The sequence below is a fragment of the Protopterus annectens genome, chromosome 2.part1, assembly GCF_019279795.1.
Source record: "Protopterus annectens isolate FY-2018-M chromosome 2.part1, PAN1.0, whole genome shotgun sequence".
Taxonomy (NCBI): Eukaryota; Metazoa; Chordata; order Ceratodontiformes; family Protopteridae; genus Protopterus; species Protopterus annectens.
The window spans coordinates 30,845,385-30,867,170 of NC_056729.1; the positions used below are offsets into that span (position 1 = coordinate 30,845,385).

The 21,786-nt window shown below is 37.3% G+C and overlaps 1 protein-coding gene across 1 annotated transcript in view; it reads left to right on the top strand.

Annotated features, from left to right (window-relative positions):
• ANO6 (anoctamin 6) overlaps window positions 1-20,743 on the top strand; it is a 1,522,803-nt gene extending 1,502,060 nt beyond the window's left edge. The window contains exon 20 of the mRNA XM_044061996.1: window positions 17,863-20,743. Coding sequence (XP_043917931.1) covers window positions 17,863-18,066 — 204 coding nt within the window. The 3' untranslated portion in view covers window positions 18,067-20,743. The remainder of the gene's footprint in view (window positions 1-17,862) is intronic.
• The last annotated feature ends 1,043 nt before the right edge of the window (window positions 20,744-21,786 follow it).

Genomic DNA, 21,786 nt, shown 5'->3' on the forward strand with positions numbered 1-21,786 from the left:
AATTGCTATAATTAAATATTTTAAAGCCTTTATAACTAAAACAAATGTTTTCATAATCAAATTCCTGTATAGTCACACTCAGTCTGTCATCACACAATTAACATTGCAAATATCGGGTACATAATCCTGGAAAAAATGTTTAGAAAGTTGTTCCAGAGCATTAAATGTAACATCCAAGTCATTAGTATTTAAATCACCATGTTCAAAATAATTAACATCAAAAGACATTACACTAAAATATCTATTTTTTTTCCATCTCCCCTTCTTCTCCTAACTTGCGGGGGATGGTTCATGTTTTGAGAACATGATTGCAAATGGTAACCTTGCTGTTGAGCCAGTCTCTCAAGTCGCCTGGGTGGAGATGTGGTCAAAGTCAATAAAAATTATTTTAATATAAGATTATAAATACTTTATATATTGGCTTGTGGTTTATTTCAGTGGTGTTTTTGCACATCAGCAGTTAATTATTTTAATTAACTATTGTTGTTATTGAGTACTCCATATCACATGATTTTTGATTTCTGTATTTAATTCGTTCTGTGTACTTTGACATTGAAGTCTATTTGAAGAAAGCACTTTACTCTATGTCTTCTTTGTTTTACAATTTATTAAAGGTTCCAGTATTTACTCAGCCAGATGTTTGACTGGATAGACAGCTTTGCTTTGGTTAATGATCTTAGTTATTATCATTAGAGGTAATATATAACTATCAACCATGCGATGGATAAGGCCAGTCTAAAACCAAATGGGATAGGTTAATTTGAGCACAAAAAAGGGAAATTGGCTAGGCTTATAATAGCCTGCAGGGCAGCTAGCCTAGTACTTACCTGTGAACGTATGAAGATGTCTTTGTATGGGCACCCTGTTCTGGCTTTTTTAAGTAAGAAAAGGAGAGAGAGAAGACAAGGCAAACACAAAAGATATGACATGTCACCAGTCCACTTCAATCGACACCAAGTATTGAACCCAAGATTGTGTCTTTCCAGGCTACCATGCTGCAGGGTGCCCCCAGTAGTTGGGCAGACTAGAGGGGGAGTGGTGGTGACCTGTCCCACACTTGGGTCGACTACAGTCAAGGTGCCCGCAGGCTATCTGGGATCTGCAGAAGAGATAATTAATTATAATACCAATAAATGCCCTTACGCACAGGTCCAGTTAGTGGTCTGTTTGTCTTGGAAATGTGATATCTTTTTAAAACTGGATTACCTTAATGAGGACTGAAGAAAATGATGCATTTCTGGAATATATATGATGATACATTATATGTTTTTGGTATTCTAAATGACAAGTTGCAGTGCTGTAGTTAATACATTTTTAATATGCCTCATTACAGAAATAATCTGCATTTTCTGACATTTTCTTGGTGTATATATGAAACTTAAAAAATAAAAGATATTGCTTCCTTTTCATGAATACATATCTATTTTTGTTGATGCTAAACCATTCTCATGGGGTCGGGGACCATCCACATCTCTCTCTCCTCAGTTAAAGGCTATACTCACTGGAAATCTCATCCCAGGCTATGGAAATAAAGAAAAAATTAAGGGATTAGTAAGAATGATTTGTATCTGTGCAGCGTACTTCAGATTAAGTGCAGCTGTCATACTTTGAACTATACTTTGCATAACCATTCCTCACATATTTATTACTGGACCAAGTGCATGGCTGCAAATGTTTAGATTCTTAACCCCACCAGTCACCCACAGGATTTGCTCCCTAATTCATGTAGCAGCAAGTCAAACGTGTAGCCCAGTAAATGTAAGCAGTCTTCCAAAGCAACAGAAGTAGAAGGATTGAAATTAGTTATGTTTATTATAGATAACTAAGTGATCAATCCTGTAGTACACAAGCTATGTATGCCTTAGGTAAAAGGAAGGAATGTATTACAGATGAAATTCCTTCAGTTAGTTCACTTCTGCAGTGGATACATTCAGAAGCACAAATACCTTTGGGTGGGGGAGGGTGACTGAGATTAATTTACTTATTAATGAAAAACTTTGCTACAATAGCAACCTTGATGTTTATCAGTTTCAGAAAAGGCAGAGGCTTGCAGGTGGTGGTGGTGTGGCTGAAAAAATCTTCTAGTGTTATCAGTAATCAGAACAGAATTTGTTGTTTCCCCTTGTAAGGTGTGCATTTTATATTGTTGATATTTACATGTTATTCTGTTTAGAAGCATAGCTGGTTCAATTAGTGCCCTAGGCTGGCGCTATGAACCAGCCCCCCCCCCCCTTAGCTCTGAAAGTGAAGTGCAAAAAAAGACACTTCAGTGATAATAATCTGTAAATGATCGGGTTATTACTGTTATATCTACGCACCTCCAGCAAAAAAAAAAAAAAGACGTTGCACTCCAGCCCTAGCTATTCAGATCTTGTTTCTGTGCCCTTGCCCCCAACCCTCTTTTAACATATTTTATTTTGAAATAAAAAAGCATTTCTTCTTTTAAACTGTAGCAATCTGTTTGCTACAGTTTATTCCCTGCCTGCATGAGAGTCTTTCACTGCTCATGTTTTATTTAAAAAAAATATATATTTTTAAACTGCAGCAAACTGCTTGCTGCAAATGTAGCAGATAGTTGCTACAGTAAGGTTATTCATATTTCAGCTTTTGTCTGAAGCCTAACTTATACAGGGTGGAGTTGAGGGGGGTGACTATTCTTGAAGTGGCTAGCCTCTGTAGTGAAAAGGCTGGAAGCTACTATGAAGTGATAATGGGTTTTATATAGACGTTGTATAATGAGTTTTTTAGTAGTTGTAAGGGTCTTTATAGGGTGTCAATGAATGAATATTTAATTAATGCTAAGGGACGTAACAACATTTTTTCAAATTCTAAGGTCTAATACTGTTGTTCCCTGGCAATCATCCATGCTTCTGTGCCCCTTAATTGATTTATAATGGTCTGGCTCTTCCCAAGTGATAGTTCATCTCCAAGCTAGTACCCAGTCGTGAAATACAAACGCAAATTGTGGTTATGTGTGGGCCCTTAACACTATACTGCCATGAAACGTAGTGTTCATGTTTTTATAACGCTGTTCCTGTCAAATAAATGTATTACCTACACCAAATTTTAACTTGTTGCACTGTAATAAATCCCTGTACCGTGGTAGGACAGCCAGAGTCCCATAGCTGTCCACACTCAAACTTAACTGGCATTTAGTAGCTGTGTCATACTGTAAGAATCTGATGTACCACACCAAGGTGCCCAGTCCCACAGAGGTCCACTCACACCAAAGATCACACTCTTGCACAGCTCACTGTCAGACGTTTTATTCCTGTCAACCTGAACTGTGCACACCAAGCTGCCCCCTTCTTATGTAAGCCAAAACACATCAAGCAGGCCCCTTCCAGTCTAAGACAAAATGTAGCGTACACGTTACCACAAGAGCCTTTTTTACATGTAAGTCATCCACTTTTAACTAGAGGGACAACATTTGCTGGTCAGGTACCAGACCAGGTTGTATTCAGTGCCATCAGCCTACTACACCACGTCGTTGCCAGGTCCCTAACCACCAGACTGAACCTCTTGGTGATTAGTATGAGCAGGTGGTGAGCTGTTTGGTTCATTTAATAATGTTCGTGACCCCACACAGTTTGGTTTTGTCAAAGGGAGATCATGCCTGTTAAAATTTGCCAACTTTTTGAAACAGTCACCAGAATCATGAGGGGAAGACTGTGCAAATGCACCATACCTTGACCTAGCCAAAGCCTTCAACACTTTTCTCCACTCAGGCATAATAGATTAAACTCTCCCAGCTAGGCATCAACCGATATGCTCCCAGATGGGTAGCTAACTGGTTCGCTGATAGAACCCACTCAGTTAAAATAGGGGAAGCCACCTCTAGTAGTAGACCAGTAATGAGCTGTGTACCCCAAGCATCGGTCTTGGGGCCTCTACTGTTTGGGATATACTTTTCTGAGTTGCAAGCCAAAACCAGTGGTCTGTAGCTGACTAAGTTTGGAGATGGCTGGAAGGTGGGTGCTGTTTTAAATTCCCTTAGTGATGTGAACATCCTCCAAGAGGGCCTTATCCAAACTAATGACTGGTACCAGAAGCATGGAATCAAACTGAATGTCAAGAAATGTGTCCTTATCCCATATGGGGAAAATGGTGTCCCCACTAATTATCACATTAATAACAATGTACTAAGCACACAATCGGTCTAGGGCACCCAGGTTGATAGCAACCTGACTTTTGACCACCATGTTGCCTCCTCTGTATGGAAGGGGTACTACATGGCCCACGTCATAAGTAAAGGTATTTCATCTGGGAACAAGGTCATAATATCCCTGTACTCCTTCGGCATGTACCTTGCCAAGCAAATGCAGAAGCTGGAGAGACCACATAGGTTCCTGACCAGGAAAATCCAGGGTCTCAAAAACCTATCTTATACAGATAGGCTAAAAGCCATGTTCCTGTACTCAGTCTCATACAGACTGCTCAGAGGTGACCTGTGTCTGGCATACAAGGCCATCTCAGACCCAGCCTTGATGGAGTTGCTGCATATCCATAAGTCAAACTCCACTCACGCAACCCACATGCAAGGCATCATCCTGGTCTGTGACATTAATGGAACTTGTTTGCGGTATAGATTTATGTCCCAAAGATTCCCCAATCTGTGGAATAGACTCTTTCTCCATGTCAGGCAGAGTGTCTCACTGGCCCTCTTTAGGAGGAACCTATACAACTGGATAGGAAACAGAAAATACACCCCTGGGATCCCACCAGTGTCCCTGCTGGACAGGGAAAACAGGTGTTGACTTTGTGGGAACATGGATGAAATTCTTGGCTAGGCTTATAAGGGCCTCCAGGCCAATAGTCTAGTATTGTCCTATGAACCTATGAACCTGTACCCTGCCTGCACAGAGAGCTGCAGTGCTCAGGTTTTACTTAAAGATTTTTTTTACTTTTAAATTGTAGCAAACTGTTTTCTACAGTGTAGCAAGCAGCTGCTACAATATACGCCACACATGGAGCACTACAGCACTCAGTTTGACTTCAAATGCAATACCGGCTTTTAAAAGCCAGTATTACATTAATGAGCGATTGGGATCGGCTGATTGCGCCCACCAACACTTTGTGCTTAGGCTGTTGCCCCTCTTGCCCCACTCTAGCTACACTGCTGATTTTGTTGATATTTTCATCCCTTGATACACCTGCAAAAATATGGCATTAATCAAAGACTTCCTACTCTGCTAGAACTAAATACGCCATCACTGCCTCCTATAATTCCACAGCTCTATTGAACTATTTGACCAACTACTTAAGTTACCCTATGCTGCTACTTTTGTGTAAAAAAAAAAGTGGTTTTTTTTTATTGCTGTTTCACAAACTATACTGATGTATTCTATCATTGTTAGCCTTTTCTTATTATATTTACTTTGTATTCTTCTGAGATAATCTGTAATGTAAATGTGCAATGTGTACTATGTATTTGTATTTTTCTGGAGCTTTTCTCCCCAGGACTCCATTGAAAACGGGCTCCTTGTGGCCCAATTGGACTATCCTGGCAAACAAACTGCAAATAAATAATAAAAATAAATAAGAAACAGTATAATTGGTACTGTAGCAAAATGTAAGGTCAATATTTAGTTCAATAAGTCCCTCATCCTCTTCCCCCCTAAGGTTGTGTGTTGCCTCTAAATGTATCATTTTACAGATTGAGAAAAGTTCTGGAAATTCCCAATACATTATCAATACCAAGGCACATGTCATTCAGAGAGGTGCTACAGTGGCCCTTCTTAGTGCTGCACATAACTTCTAAGTCAAGTAAACACATTTCCGATTGGAAATGTCATCAGATGAACTTTATTATTAAGATGGTTACTTTATTATTAAGATGGTAATGTGCCAGCAGCAGATAACAGCAGCAGTGATGCTTCACATTGAAGTACAGCTGTTACACTTCTGCATTATTTGTGAGTTCATTTGCAGTACAAATGAAATGGGAATTAGCAAGAAGTTCCACACTTCGTGGGATGTACAAATGATTGTAAACCTCTGCAATGCTCATTCTTATGACATATTAACTATGGCATACATTTGTTAAACATTTCTTAGTATTCACCACAGAGCTTTTAATAAATCTCATTCAGTAGAAATGGAAATGTAGTACTTACTATAGAACTCTAGAATCCTCTTCTAAACCACTGCCACCCACAGGGCAAGCTGGTCAGGCTTCCACCACTGCAGGTTATCACAACTGCACCTATATCAGTCACAAGTGTGGGGAATGCCAATAACATATGTCAGTTCATCCCCAATCTTTATTGATGCATCAGCCTTTTTAAGGGGTCCTTGCCCACTGTCTCTAACCTTTGCAGGTTTGAAGTCTGCAGGAAGTGAAGGAAGATCTTATTTTCTGCACTCACCAACTAGGGGTTCTACCCCAAACTTTCACAGAGGACATTGTCTCTGCCAAGTTCAACTCGGAATGAAGATGTAGGTATAAAACTCAGACTATTAAGGTGTGAGCACCTGCTGGACACTGGAATGAGGATACAGTCAAAGAAGAGATGCAAAAGCAGAGGAAGGAGCAGTTTGCGTGTGTGTGTGTGTGTGTGTGTGTGTGTGTGTGTGTGTGTGTGTGGTGTGTGTGTGAGCTTTTCGCATCAGTATGAACTCAGCTACGACAGTGAATGTAGTTACAAGTATAGACAGTAATTTGATGCTGAGAGCCAAGCAATGAAATATCCAGTTTACATAACAGCTTTGTAGCTTGTTTAAAATTTCATGAAACTTTTTTATTATCAACATTTTGAGTACTTCTGGGCAGTGTGTTTCTGTGATGGCTGACAGAAAGAAAAGATTAAAGCAAATATAATAGGTACATTTAAGTTCAAAACAGTAGAAATAGGCTCTTAACCATTGGATTCTACTGGAATGTCTTCAAAATTAGCCTCTGAATTGTTGGTAAGGAGGAAAGTCTTATCACAGTACTGGAGTTAAAATGTTACATCATATTTGGGTAATATTCGGTAGTTTAACATCAGTAGAGTTGTGTATTGAATTCTGGGGAATCAGGCAATGGAAGTGCTCAAAACCAAGATGCAGGCAATCTTGTTGCATTTTAGAGAATAAAGCATCAGTAAATTACTTATTCTCTCATGCCATTGTTGCATTTTAGTGAATAAACTATCAATACATTTCTTATCATTCTCTCCCATCCTTCCAGTACTCATTTATAGGCCTTCCTTGCAATGTACACATTCTTACATATGATCCAGGTAAACATTATGATACAAAACTGAAACAGGGGAATTAGTACAACTGGCATGTACATAAGTATTGTTTACTAATGTTACATTAATCATTTAAGTGCATGAAAAATAATTGATTCAACTCAGAAAGGGTAGGGGGTGTAGTAATTACTGCAAAATACCCGTTTCTAGTGAAAAGATGTTACCGCATCAGGGAACAAAACACAGGGCAGACGGGTTTACTACTGGGGAAACCACATTGTTATACATGTACTTAGGACTTATGAAGATTGTCTTTTTAGAAAAGGGGGGCCAAAACAGAGCAAGATAAGTTATGGAATCAAGTCGTAGCTGACATAAATGCCATAGGGGAAAGGAACTGCACCTTGGCACAGTGCAGAAAAAGAACTAATGATATGATGGCTTGTGCAAGGCATAAAATCAGGCAGAATGCAGTTGCTCTTAATAGCACTCCAGTGATGGGTCTTCTAGTGTCCAGCCTGTAACACCTGAAGAGGAATATTTATGTCAGCTTGTATCTGCACACTTGTAAGGAGCTACTAGACACACATCAAGGACACTGCTGGATATGGACAAGGGAGTGTCCTCAAGTGGTGGATGAGTAGGACTGAGGTGTCCCAACAAAGGGCTGCAGACATTCATGTGGATTCCCACAAGAAGAAGACACTTAGGCCTCATTAAACTTCCACATCACAGGGTAGAACTCTGAGATAAGTTCAAGGTCCTGTAATACTGTTTGGCAATTGTCAAGAGTTTCACCTGCATCCAGTAGATCTCATAATCAGAGCAACTCAGCTTCAAGCTCGTATGCAAGCAATTACTCATAATGTCTGGGACCACCAACATCACTATCACTAGGGGACACAGTATGATACATTACAAAGGTAGCACAAATTTTCTAGTGCTGTAACACATTCCTTATCCCCCAAGAAAATAATTTGCAGAGTTGCATAGAGGGCACAACACATCATATCACTTCTACTGGAGATGACAAATGCCACACAAGGGAAAAAAAGAAAAGAAACACAGCTAAAATTTGACAACTGCTATAGCAATGAAACATTTCAAGATGAAAAACAGCTGACATTTAAATACAGCTTTAGTAACACATCGACTCAGATATTCAGACTCAAGCACTAATCTTTCTCATCTTACCTGCTACCTTACATTTCCCAACTCTTCCAGTTTAACTATAATTTGTGCCACTGACCACTGAATACTACAAATGATGGCTCTGACCACGTGAACAAATCATTGTTTATGACACGTGGAGAAATGTCTGATATACACAGTAAGCTGACCATGCTCCATGTGTAGCCAGCAGGTAAGACTGCATGCACCAAGTGTTATCTTTGTAACTTTACATTGTCACATAGTGAATGTCATGGCTCATAATAGTGGACTGCATGCCTCCACTTTGCCTGCCCACCAGTGCACCCATACATAAGCTTGTTGAACATGTTACTGTGCAGCTGCCATCATCTGGTAACCATTACTGTCGGCACTGGTGGGACAAACGATAGGAGGAGCTGCACTGCTACTATCAGTCACCCCTCCATGCATCACCTACTCATGTCTGCTAACCCTAACCCTGCCCCATCCCAGCCCTAACTCTGTGTATTACCTTTAGAAAAACCTTTCCCTAATTGTACCAGTAATCATGACACTCAATCACAGAACACACACACATATACAAACATGCAGTACTCTAAAATTGTTCACTGACTTAACCCTAATTCTAACTCTAATCAGCAAACACTCTTAATTCCCACATACACACCCTGACACTATCCCCTTACCTAACTCTAACCCTAATCTGCAAACAAGTAGACACACACACACACACACACACACACTCCTAAACAATATAAACACCCATTTACCTTTTTACAACATGGATATTTTGATAAATGAATGTTCCATAAAACGAAAGTTCTGCACAAACAGCCTGCAGTATCCACAAACTGAGAAACTGACTGAATTAACTGCTACAAATTAGTCACTACTATCTGACTGTAAAGATGTAGAAATAGCTATGGTTAATAACAGTATAATAATCTGTACTTGCCAACTAGATGAGTATGAGGAATCCTAACTTGCAGAAAGTGGCGATACAGTGAACTTGTGTGCCATGTGTGAGAAGCATTGGTACTGCCTAGATGTTGAACCAATACATTGAGGACTGCATCACACACTTCCTGGTAGTTGATGGAATGGTAACTATTACTGTTAGGGTACCTCTCACCCAGTGCTTCAGATGGAGCCCTTATAAGTAACATGGGTGCAGTCTGTTGAACCCTGAACCAAATATTTCAGGAAAGATTGCCATTCTGTACAAAGCACATATTGTACATTGCTCAAAGCAGAAAACAGTAAGGCTTGCAGCAAAACTGAGCATCTTTGCCAAATGGAAAGTGACTGAAAAAGCAAATTCACTTTTTGTAATAGAATTGTGCACAGTGCATTTGCACACCAGAAAGCAACTGTGAATTGCAAAAAGCAGGAAGTCAGACTCATTTACACACGTAAGTCACACTGTTTTAAATGCATTTCTACTTTACATCTTATTATTTCTACATTGGCATAAGACCTTCCAAGTTTCTAACTGCTGCACATAAATACAGCTTGTCTCTGTATTGCTCCTCACTTGCTTTTATGTGCAGCCAGTTCATATACGTGCTACTCACAAGCATAACAACTATGAATACCATCCTATCATTTGTAACATCCTCTTGGATATCACAGCAACATTTAGTTATTTATTTATTGACATTTGATTACAGGGAAAGTCCAGCTGGGTAGGAGGCCATTTTTCATGGAGACCCAGGGAGAAAAGCTCCAAATTGTTACAAACCATGTTTAAGAACAATAATTATACAATCTTCAAAAATAAAACAAAAACATCTGCAGCTTAAATAATTATAACAAATTAGGCATATTATAAGAACATAGGTTAAGAATCGATACAAGGTGTATGACAATCATTTAACATTAGGGAATAGGTTTTAAGCAAGAACAGAACCAGATTTTAGCTAGGAAGTCTTTCACAGTGGTTTTGAATGATGGGAGGGAGGGTTATAGACCTAATGTATACAGGTAAGGAGTTCCAGGACCTAGCAACCTTGTATGAGTACACACAGTGTCCAGCAGATTTTCTAAGTTTGTAGACAGACAGGAGTTTTTTGTCACTGGATCACAATGACCAACTGGGAACATAGTTGTGCAGAATGTTTTTTAGTGCTGGACAGGCAGATGGATGCTGGGTAATTTTATACGTGGTAAAAAGCTGTGTATATGTTAGCTGATGTGGCAGTTTTCACCAGTTTAAGCTTTTCAATGCTATATACACTGGTGGATTCTGAAAGTGACGTGCTGCAAATTTAGGAACTTTGTTATACCATTGTTCAAGTTTTGATTTTTGTGAAGTCTGGCGGTTAGTAAGAATGGGAGCGCCGTAAAGAAGAATGGGTAGAGGATACGTAGTGCCAAGTGTAGTTTTAGTTGCGTCAGTGAAAACGTTCTTGGCTCTGTAAAGCATTCCTAGTTTTTGATGAGTTTTTCATATGTAATTTTCTATATGCAAGTCGAATGTAAGATTATCATCCACTATCACCCTTGATAGTTTGCTGTGAGAAGTGACTTCACTGGTTGTGTTATCAGGAGAGAAGATTTTAAATTTTGTTTTATCATGAGAGAGAGGTTTAGAGAAAAAAGTAGTAATTTGGTCTTTTTGGGGTTTAGCATGAGATGTGAGTTATGAAGCCATGTTTCAGTGGATGTTAAAGTTTCCTAAGTAATTATTTTGGAGGTGTACCATGTTGTCAGATATGCAAAGGAGAGTGGAATCATCTGCATATTGTATTAGAGTAGCTTGTTGTCTGGAAGTATAGAAGGTATTGGTGAAAATGTTAAAGAGGAGGGGACCAAAGAGAGAGCCTTTTGGTACACCGGTGGTGACTGAGAGGTAAGGAGAAAGTGTGGAGTGCTATTTTACTGACTGATACCTATTGGACAGGTATCTTTTGAACCACAGAAGGGTGGGCTGAGAGAGACCTAATGAGGACATTTGAAGTAGAAATTTGGTGTGACAAACTATGTCGAAGGCTTTAGACAAGTCTAGAAATAAGGAAGAGACTAGTTTGCCAGTATCTCTAGCTTTATTGACAGCATCTGTATAGGTTAGAAGGGCAGTGCTAGTACTATGGGGAAGGACAGAAACCATGTTAGGTAGGAGACAGGAGTTCTTCCTTCAGGGAATAGTCTAGCACTTGTTTTTGAATATATTTTCCAAGTATTTTGGTGAGGGGAGATAAGGTTGCTATAGGTCTAAAGTTATTAATGTCTGTTGAATTTCCTCCTTTGTGCAGAGGGATGATGTGCGACTTTTTTCAGGGAGACAGAAAGTGGGATTCCTGGATAGACCTATTTATAAAGATTGAGACAGGATAGACAATGGTATTGGCTGCAATTTTTAGGGTCTAGATTATATTCTCGAAAGCCGACAATGTCGAATCTGACATTATCGACACGAGAATATTGAACACTCAGAATCTTGAGCGTGTAAATGGAAATCTTCGTAAGGGGAGATTTCTATTTACTGCAATGTAGTGCAGTCTCGGAGTTGGTATATTTAAGTAGCGGGGGGTGGGGGGTGCAGCGGGGCTTGCCTAGGGTACTTTTTTCTTTTTTTTTTGTTTGTCTTTTTATAAGGTCGATGTTTGAAGACATCGACCATATGTTGTTCGATGTTTTCAAATGTCGATCTTATAATATAGGCCCTATTTTTAGGTAGTCGCTTGGAAGGTCATCATCTGAAGAAGAGCAAGGTTTAAGTTTGTTTAAGAGTAGTTTTATGTAGGATGTAGAGACAGGTTCGAAGGTGAAAGTGGATGTGGTAATATGTGGCTGTTTGGAAGGGAAGGGATTAGATGAAGAGGAATCCTTAGAGATGCTATACTATCCATAAAATAAGAGTTGAACTGTATTGCAGTTTTGAGTGGTGAATTATCTGGAGAGGGATTTAGATTGAATTTTTGGCCAGGATATAAGATTTCTTTAATGGATGTCCAAAATATTTAAGGTTGTGTTTAGTATTATTCTGAAAGCTATAGTATAGTTTTTGTCTTCATTTATTTGCTGTTCAGTCTGATTGTGAAGCATTCTGAAGTTTTTAAGATATTGAGGTGTTTTATATTTTTGCCATTCTTTCCATGCCTTTTCTCTATTCTGCATTAGCATTCTACTCTTTTTGGATAGCCAAATTGCATTATTTGTTTTCAGTGTCTTCCTTCTACGAGGTGCAAGGTTATGTAGGATATTTAGGAAAGTTGTATTGAATTCAATTGCAGCATTGTCTAAGGAGAGGATTAATGAAAGGTTACATGCTGTTTTATAAATATGGTGTTTAACTGGATGTGTGAGATTTCTAGTCGTATAGATTGGGAGATGATCATTGAGAGAACCTGGCATTGTACCTGTGGTGGAATATTTGCTGGGGTCTGATACTAAGATCCTGTCCAATAGAGAATCTGATGTCTTGTTATAATGTGTGGGGCTATTAATTAGTTATGTGAAACTGTATAAGTTCAAGCTAGATGTAGCGGAGTTAGAGCTTATGTCCAACCAGTTGACATTCACATCACCTAGAAATATTATTTGTTGTGGAAATGTTATGGATATCCAATGTGGGATACCATCCAGTAAAGCTGTATTGTCACCAGGAAGGATATAAAGGACAGTAATACATATTTGTTTATAACTGTTTATTTTGAGGAAACCATTAAGAAGCTCTGCTGAGATTTCTTTTTGGGGATAAACTCTTGGCTAGGCTTGTAAGGGCCCTAGGGCCATTAACCTAGTAACCTCCTATGATCTTGTGATCCTATGGACTGAATTTTGGTGTTGGTTTGCTGTAAGGGAACATGTGATAGGTACTGGGAAGTATTAAAGCAACACCACTACCTTTCCAGTTTATGCAGTCATTAAGGATTATATCATAGCCAAGAGGTATAACTTCAGAATCGTTTAAGCTGGGTTTAAGCCAAGTTTCAGTTACAGCGAAACCATCAGGCTTATGTTAAGAAATCCAGACGTAGTTCAGCAGTTTTATTTCTTATACTTCTACCATTTATTGCAGCAAAGATTAGATCACCAGAGTTGGAGATTGGCTGTTGATAGGTTTCAGAAGTGTGTGGGAGAGAATTATCATTGTGTTTATTGTGAGGGGTGGGGCCAGGATTAGGGTGTAGATCTTCTCCTGTAAGGCTTTTAGTATACTTGGGAATTATTCATACTTGTTTTTGGGAAAGGATTCTTGCACTTAATTTTGTTTTGATTTGAATTGAAGTGCAACTAATCAGCCTATATTTGGAATAAAGTTAAGGGGCAGTATTAAATAGGTTTTGTGCAATGTGAGGAGAGTTTAAAGAGGATAGGTGGTTGGGACAGAGTTAATGATATGTTGTGAGGTATTATTGAGTCATGGTAGGATGAGAAATGGCATAGGAGGAAGAAAAGGATAGAGGATAAGCTGAAGAGTAACATAATTAAGTAGAGGTATCTGTATTTTTACAGATGTCAGTGGGGAACAAGCAATGAAGAAGGAAAAAGAAGTTGCAGGACAGTAGGAGATTCAGTGGTGGTGGATTCTGAGAGCTAGAAGAGGATAGGTGAGGACAGAAGTATTTTCTATATAAGAAGAGAATTAGGTTGTCCTAGTATCTTCTCTGGAATGTAGGGAATACAGGGGTATTAAAGGCTAGAGTATAAAGTTGTAGACAAAATAATAAGAAATTAGGGTTTAATTGGGAAAAACAAAAGATACAAGGCAGAATAGATAGGTACTGTTTGGGAGGGCTGTGATTATATATGGCTATGGGAGGGCTATGATTATATATGGCTATGGCTCAAAGCAGTATAGGAGGAGGGATAAAGATAGTTGGGAAAGCTGGTAAAAAAAATAGAGATAGGGAAGTAGGAAACAAGAAGCAGGAGTATATGTATAGAAGTAGTAAGGTCAGTTTGGTAGGGTTTTGGAGTAAGAGTCACAAGTGAAATATGTATGTAGGAAGTATAATATTAAAGTAAGAGAGTAACAGAGCAGGCATGTATTTAACTGACTAAAGTCAGTATGCAGCAAGGTTCTTCATGGTAATTATGCTTACATTAAAGAGTGACAACATTTTCAATAAGCTTGTGCATGTAGGACCTTATTGCAGAGCTCCTGGAATATCAAGATGAGATGTAGTGACCACATGCTATTAAAAAATGACAAAATTCTCAATAAGCTTGTTGGTCTGGGGCCTTATGGCAGAGCTCCTGGAATATCGAGGTCAGATTTAATGACCATAGGCTATTAAAGAATGACTAAATTCACAATAAACTTGTAAATGTAGGGACTTATGGCAGAGCTCCTGGAATATCAAGGTCAGATGTAGTGACCACAGGCTCTGCACTATGAATGACGATAGTGATTGAGTGTCTTATCACTTATGCTGTGAATATTTTATTGCTATATTTTTGTATTAATCTGATCAGCATTTAGTTAGGTTTACCATTTTGGAAACTTTTTTTAGCCACAATCCATCTTGCAACGCATAGAATTAGGCTGTAGTGTGTGTGTGTGTGTGTGTGTGTGTGTGTGTGTGTGTGTGTGTGTGTGTGTGTGTGTGTGTACCTGAATATAAACACCAAAATGTCGATGTCACTAGTGTTGACGCAAATCAAAAAACAAACTTTGGCACATCATTGCACATGCTCAGAGACATTACCTCTAACCTCCGAGCATGCAAAAAAACCCATCTTTTTTTGCAGTGTGCAAGCCCCCATGCCCATGCATCACTTACACCCCCTTCTAATTATATTTTCTAATTCCAGATCACATAGTACTGGGGAAAGGGAATATTGTCCAGTTCTGGGGCTTGTGCAGTCACACACAACTGTTGACCCACCTCTTTTCAGCGAAAGTGTGCTGACAAAACAGATATTTATTTTAAAGACTAGAGACTAAATTAAGGGATTATATATATATATATATATATATATATATATATATATATATATATATATATATATATATATACACACACACACATACAGAGAGAGAGAGAGAGAGTTACAGACATATATATATATGTGTGTATACACCTAAGGAATAAGCAAACACACAAAAAGAGGTTAGAAACAAAGATTAATTGTTTTAGATGCAATGTAAAAACAATTAAATATTTTATGCAGTGAAGCAAGCTCCCCTGCACCCCAACACCCCCTGCTGATTATATAAACCAACTCCAAGATTGCAAAACAGTGGGGAAAAGACAAATACCCACAACCCACTATACTGCAGTTATACACACAGAGCTGCTCGCAGGCAGAAGAAAAGAGCAATTACACCCGTATGTGTGTGTGTGTGTGTGTGTGTGTGTGTGTGTGTGTGTGTGTGTGTGTGTGTGTGCTCTGTGCATATATATATATATATATATATATATATATATATATATATATATATATATGTATGTATATGTATATATACATGCATGCATATTTAGCTCTTACACTGGCGAAAACGCACATCTCTTGTTTTAACTTAATAAACCATGGTTTAAATAAGCAAGTACAGGTTGAATCCTTTTTCTTATTTTTACAGGCTCATTTTAGTAATTTATATGCCAGTATCTACAGCAGTTGTTCCTGTACAACTAGTTTTGGTAAAATAAAATACTGGGAAGATCTAGAAATCCAGTTAAACAGCATTAACAAAACTAAAATTTATTTTTAAACATGGTAATTGTAATAGCTACGGTTTAGTATATTTAGCGAAGGGTATCTTCTGTTCTGCTTTTTATATCGGAAAAACTCAGAGATACCTCAGGAAAGGGATATACAAACATTGGTATGATATTCAGAGGCAGTATAATAATAGTGTTCTGTTCAAATATTCTCTGCACTACCAAGATTTCAAATATTTTTGGTTTGTTATTATTGACATAATCCACGCAATTTTAGAGGAGGTGCTTTGGAGACCTCGACTGAGTACAAAGAACTGTTTTGGCAACTCAGAACTAATTCCAGTATATTTCCAGGCATTCATGGGACAGTCTCCATCACACCAGTCTTAAAACTAAGATCTGCTAAACTGTAGCTATGTATAGCATTATTTTGAGACAAATGGTTTGTACCATTTTGTTCTCCAGGGTTAGCTTTATGTACTGTGGCCACTCCCATATTTCCTCTGTTGTTCATTACATATTCATGAGATTTTTATCAGAACTACCTTCACATTTTTTTATGTGGTAGGCAGGGTATTTCTTTTATCATTTTTATATTTGTTATTTTAGAAATTCAACTGGCAACATATTTTATTTATTGCAAGTCTCTGACAGGAGCTTATTATTAAAACTTTCTATTACTAAAATGCTAGATATTTTATATCTTTTTATATTCTTGTGTATCAAATGTGTATCATTTTAACATTTAATGTGGTCGGTGGATTTGTTTTATTGGTCCAGACCAGTTGACATTTTTTATGTATATCTAAATAGGGGATCTATTGTCAACATTTATTTGTTCTGATGATGTCCTAGTTGTACCAGGGACAAAAGCACATTGAGTAATTTATTATAGTGTGCTTAACTTCTTTGTCACTGTGACTTCAATAAATTGTTTTTGGTTTGACTGGAGAGATCTGTTTTCTTCCTTTCACGAGTGGTTCTGTTACTGTCTGGATTTGAGCATTGATTCCTTTGGGGAATTTTTTTCTTTTGGTTCTAAGTTTTCACATTCCCCTTCAGCCTTTTTTACTGTATTCAGAAATACAGTTTACTCAGACTCTAGCAGACTTCATTCCCATGACCTTTTCCAGACTAGATGATCTGCTGACTGTGACATTCTGATGTATACCCTTACTCTGTGCATGACAGACATAACCTTGCAGATGGGAATAACACGTGTCATTGTTTAGCGCAGAGGATTAAGCATCCATCCTCTGGATCTGATGCTCCCAGATGTTCTGGGCTGGATTCCCTCAGCCACTTGCTGTCTACTGTGTAAATGTATCTGTTTGCTAAGACTGTGCACAGCAGATGGTGGATATACATTACCATGGACCTCCGTATCACATAGCTACCTGGGGAGGGTGGAGCGTAATGGGAACAGCTGTTCATTTGGGCAGCTTGTCTCCGTGTTCTGCATCCTTGATAAGTTAGGCAGACACCTACTTGTGATCATCCAGGCTACTTAGCAGTCACTTGAGCCATGGTGAGATGTAATGGAAGCGATATTATATTGATTTTTTACTATTTGTTAGGCTAAAGCAATATAAAAAATAGCATTAATGAAGATGTAGCACAGCAAAACAAATTTGGTGAACTGGTCTTAGTTATGACAAAATGGGATATTGTGGAGTATGACTAAGCAGCTGGCATGGGATGTACAATGTATAATTTTGGTTGAGTTACAGGCTTATAATTTTTCCCCAGGCTTCCTCTGAAAATGGGTCCTTTGCCTAGTCAGATATTCCCAGTAAACAAAAGCAGTAAAATAAATACTTAGCTGATATTTTATTTAATGTGTTGAATATTTTTCTTGGGCATTATCATTAAAATGCTGCTATATATAAAACTTAACTTGTTTTCTTTCTTCCATTTAGCATGTTGTGTATTCTGTGAAGTTTATTCTCGCTTACATTATTCCGGATGTGTCAAGTGAAACTAGAGAGAAGGTCAAACGGGAGAAATATTTGACACAGAGCTTACGTGAAACTCGTCTAAAAATTGTGAAGAAAAGGATTGGCAGTATAGCTGACAAACTTATAAAAGGACAAACTGGGGATTTTAGATCGAAAATAGAATAGCGATATTTGAATAGAAGCCTCTTCCTCTCATTTTACTCTGACTGTGTGATGGCAAAGACACCTTGGATGTGTGAATCCTACAGATCTTTATTTCTTGTCATCTGATACATTAACAGAAATTTTAATCTGTTTTTATCAACAAATAGCAGTCAAAGCTTCTATCAAGTCTTCAATGTCAATCCTTGCAAATATGTAAATTACTTAGAGCAGTTTTGTTTTAATTTATTGAGTTTCTTTAAATGTTTTTTGAAACCAGAAGAGTTTAAAACATTTTAGAATTAAGCTCATTATTGCATTTGAGACTGCCAAGATATGTATTTCTCTGTACATACAGACACCTATAAGTTTGCCAGTATTACTGAGTCCTGGTCTCACAGAAGACTGTTACCAACATATGTGTAAAATTGGCTGTTATAAGCATGTGTATCATTATTTTTACCTTCTAAAATGGCTGGTTAGTCAGCTGTGTATAATAAAAAGCAGTACTCTGGTGGTCCATAAGGGAAAACAAACTATTATACTTTCAAATACAGAAATTGAAAAGTCAAATATTATAAAAGAATCTGTTATTCATAAGAAAGCATTAAACATGTCTATTTGGTCAAAGATTCGTCTTCCAAACAGTTATAAAATAGACCTAAAAAATCTAAAAAATTTAGTAAAAGTGCAGGAACCAGAAGGAAGACTGAAAGTGAGTAAAATGAGATTACACGGTTATAAAATATATCTTTTTTAAAAGTGCATGAAAGAACTGACCATTGAAAAGCATTTTTCTAATTTTATAATATTCATTACAATTAACATATTTTTATAGAAAAGGTTTTAAATATATACACATTTTAGTTGTGATAGCTTTGATGCAGTGAACTTCATATACTACCACTTGCTTTTAAGTATGTTATTTCTTTTATGTCACTAATTTAAAGTTTTGTTTCTGGTTCCTGTTTTTTAATTAAAAAAAACGATTATGTTAATATTGTTTTGGACGTAAATGTTTGACCAAATGCAAAGCTATAAGGTACTTCAGATTTTTTTTTCTTTGAAATGCCTGATGCTTTTATAACATATACATATTTATTCAGTTTCTGTACTATATGGTTGTGTTCATTTCTAGCAGTTTAATGAAGTCCATTGCTAATGGATAAAAGCACTTACTGGTGCACTTTTTTCTGTGTGTAATAAACATTTATTTTCCCTTCTGGATTACTGATGCAAAACTTTGTTTTGTTATTTTTATTTTATCTTATGGTTTATGTGCTTAATTTCCCCTGCCCTGGTCCTGTGTTGTTAGCCATTTGGGCTTACGTGTACTTTTATCTTCTGTGATAATCTTCTGACCATTTGGGCTCAAACAGAGGTGTCACATTTGGCTGGTATAGAGGATCTCTACTTCTGAGGTTATATACTTATGTTTAGTTAATCCTTTAATCATTGAACTGCATTTCATTGCCTGATTTTTTCCTATATCTGCATGTGGTTCACCCCTGTTTTGTACATCACTCACAAAGACTGATTTGACCTTGAAAAGTTACCTGATACTATTACTCGGGGTCATTTTAATGTATCCAAGCAAACCCATTAGTACAAAGCAAACACTGAAACATAAAATGATGGCATCATTATGACTGTGTAAGTAACATACATTCTTAAGAAGGTACAGACTGTGGTGCACACAATTACAATAACTACTTGGAAGCTTGCTCTATCAGTTTTAGAACTTGAAAGTATATATATATATATATATATATATATATATATATATATATATATATATATATACACACATATGTTCTTGTAGTTTGTTTATAAAACCCAAAGCATGTATACTTTCTAACACTGTAAGAAGCAGTGTTTCTAGATGCCAGCGCTATTGGCTAGGCATTAACTCTGAGTTCGCATAATAATACCGTCATTGCTGCTTCATTGAAATTGCTTTGACAAAAAAGATGTAAAGTTTGGAAAGGGGCCTAACATTTTAAAATGATGTAGCAAGGGAGACATAATATGCCAATATGCCACAGATGGGTGTGTGTAAAATATGACATATCCAAACCTGTATGCGGTCTATCACTGTCATACAGTATTCAGCATTTTAATATGCTGAAACCAGAATTTTAGTAAGTAATTGTTGAAAATGGTTTCAATGAAAATGTATATTTGTCGAACTGTACAGTTTTTACACATGATAAAACAGTGCCATGTTTTAAATAATTCTTCAGTATAACTGTGGTATGATAAGTAAATGAAAAATGAAAGTAATGCATTGGTTATGATAAGATTTTGCAGTGTAAAGAGATGATTTAGTTTATGCTGACCACTGTCATTTATTATTGTTAGGTCTGCTGCAGAATGGTAGGCAAAGTCTTTTTTTTTTCACTATTAGATTTGAATGGTTTAATTATTGTGGAAACAAATCAGTACATATAATATATACGTCATGTCACATCCTTTGCACAGAAAAGCAGGAACCCGTGTGTGTGTGTGTGTGTATATATATATATATATATATATATATATATAGAGAGAGAGAGAGAGAGAGAGAGGTTTATATCATATTATCGAGTTTTCAGAAACTCGAAATTCATATGGTCGAGACATGTTTATGCAGACGGGCAAGCCCCCAGCACCCACCCCCTGCAAATTATATATACTAACTCCAAGATCACACTACAGTGGAGAAAAGGGTAAATTCCCCATTAAAGCATATCTATGTAGATCACAGTACAGTGGGAAATTGGGGAATTTACCCTTTTCCCTACTGTACTGTGCGATCTTGGAGTTGGTATATATAATTTGCAGAGAGTGTGGAGGGCACAATGGGTCTTGACCCCTGCATAAATGTAGACATTTGTTTTTTACATCAATTTTTTGGAAGCTCGATCATATGGTCTCAAACATTTGAACTTTGAATTTTTTAAAACTTAATAATATGATTGATTTTATATATATATATATATATATATATATATATATATATATATATATATAATTTGATAGTAAACCTATATATATATATATATATATATATATACACACACACACACACACACACACACACACACACACACACACACACACACACACGTAATATCAGTGGTAAATTATTCCCAGGTAAGGTGTTAACTGAAGTCCGCAAAAATCAAAAAGTTGATTAAGTCATTTTAAGGGAGTAGTCAATGCTTATTAGAGTTATTATATTGTCTGAAATGTGTACCCCATGGATGTTTGCTGTCCTGGTTAGTGAATGTCTCATAGGTTCATATTCTCACCCGTGCTTTTTTTACTTACATTTCTCCTGGTTTATTTATCCCAAACTTTGCAGAAGTCTAGGGGCATCATCTCATTCTGGGATCTGAGATATAGGATGTTTTAATTGCCAATATTTGCAGCTTCCACTGCAGTACAGCATATGGTTACTGAGTCATACTATCAGACCTAAGGTATGTCATTGAGCATGGCTACAAATCCTTGGTGCTTAGTTTGCATTCAGTTTCTGCCACAGTAACTATGGCATCAGAAGAAGATTGTTTTTACTATGCAGAAAAGGCAAGCTTTGAAATAAAATTCAACTTCAGTTTATTCATTTTTTCACTTATCGACTACCTACTAACCCTAATGCAGGGTCACTGAGGTACTGCCTCCTATTGTGCTTAAATTATCTAAAGTGTACATAACGTTTCTCTCAAGCAGAAATGCCAATAAGCAAAACTATTCTTTTAC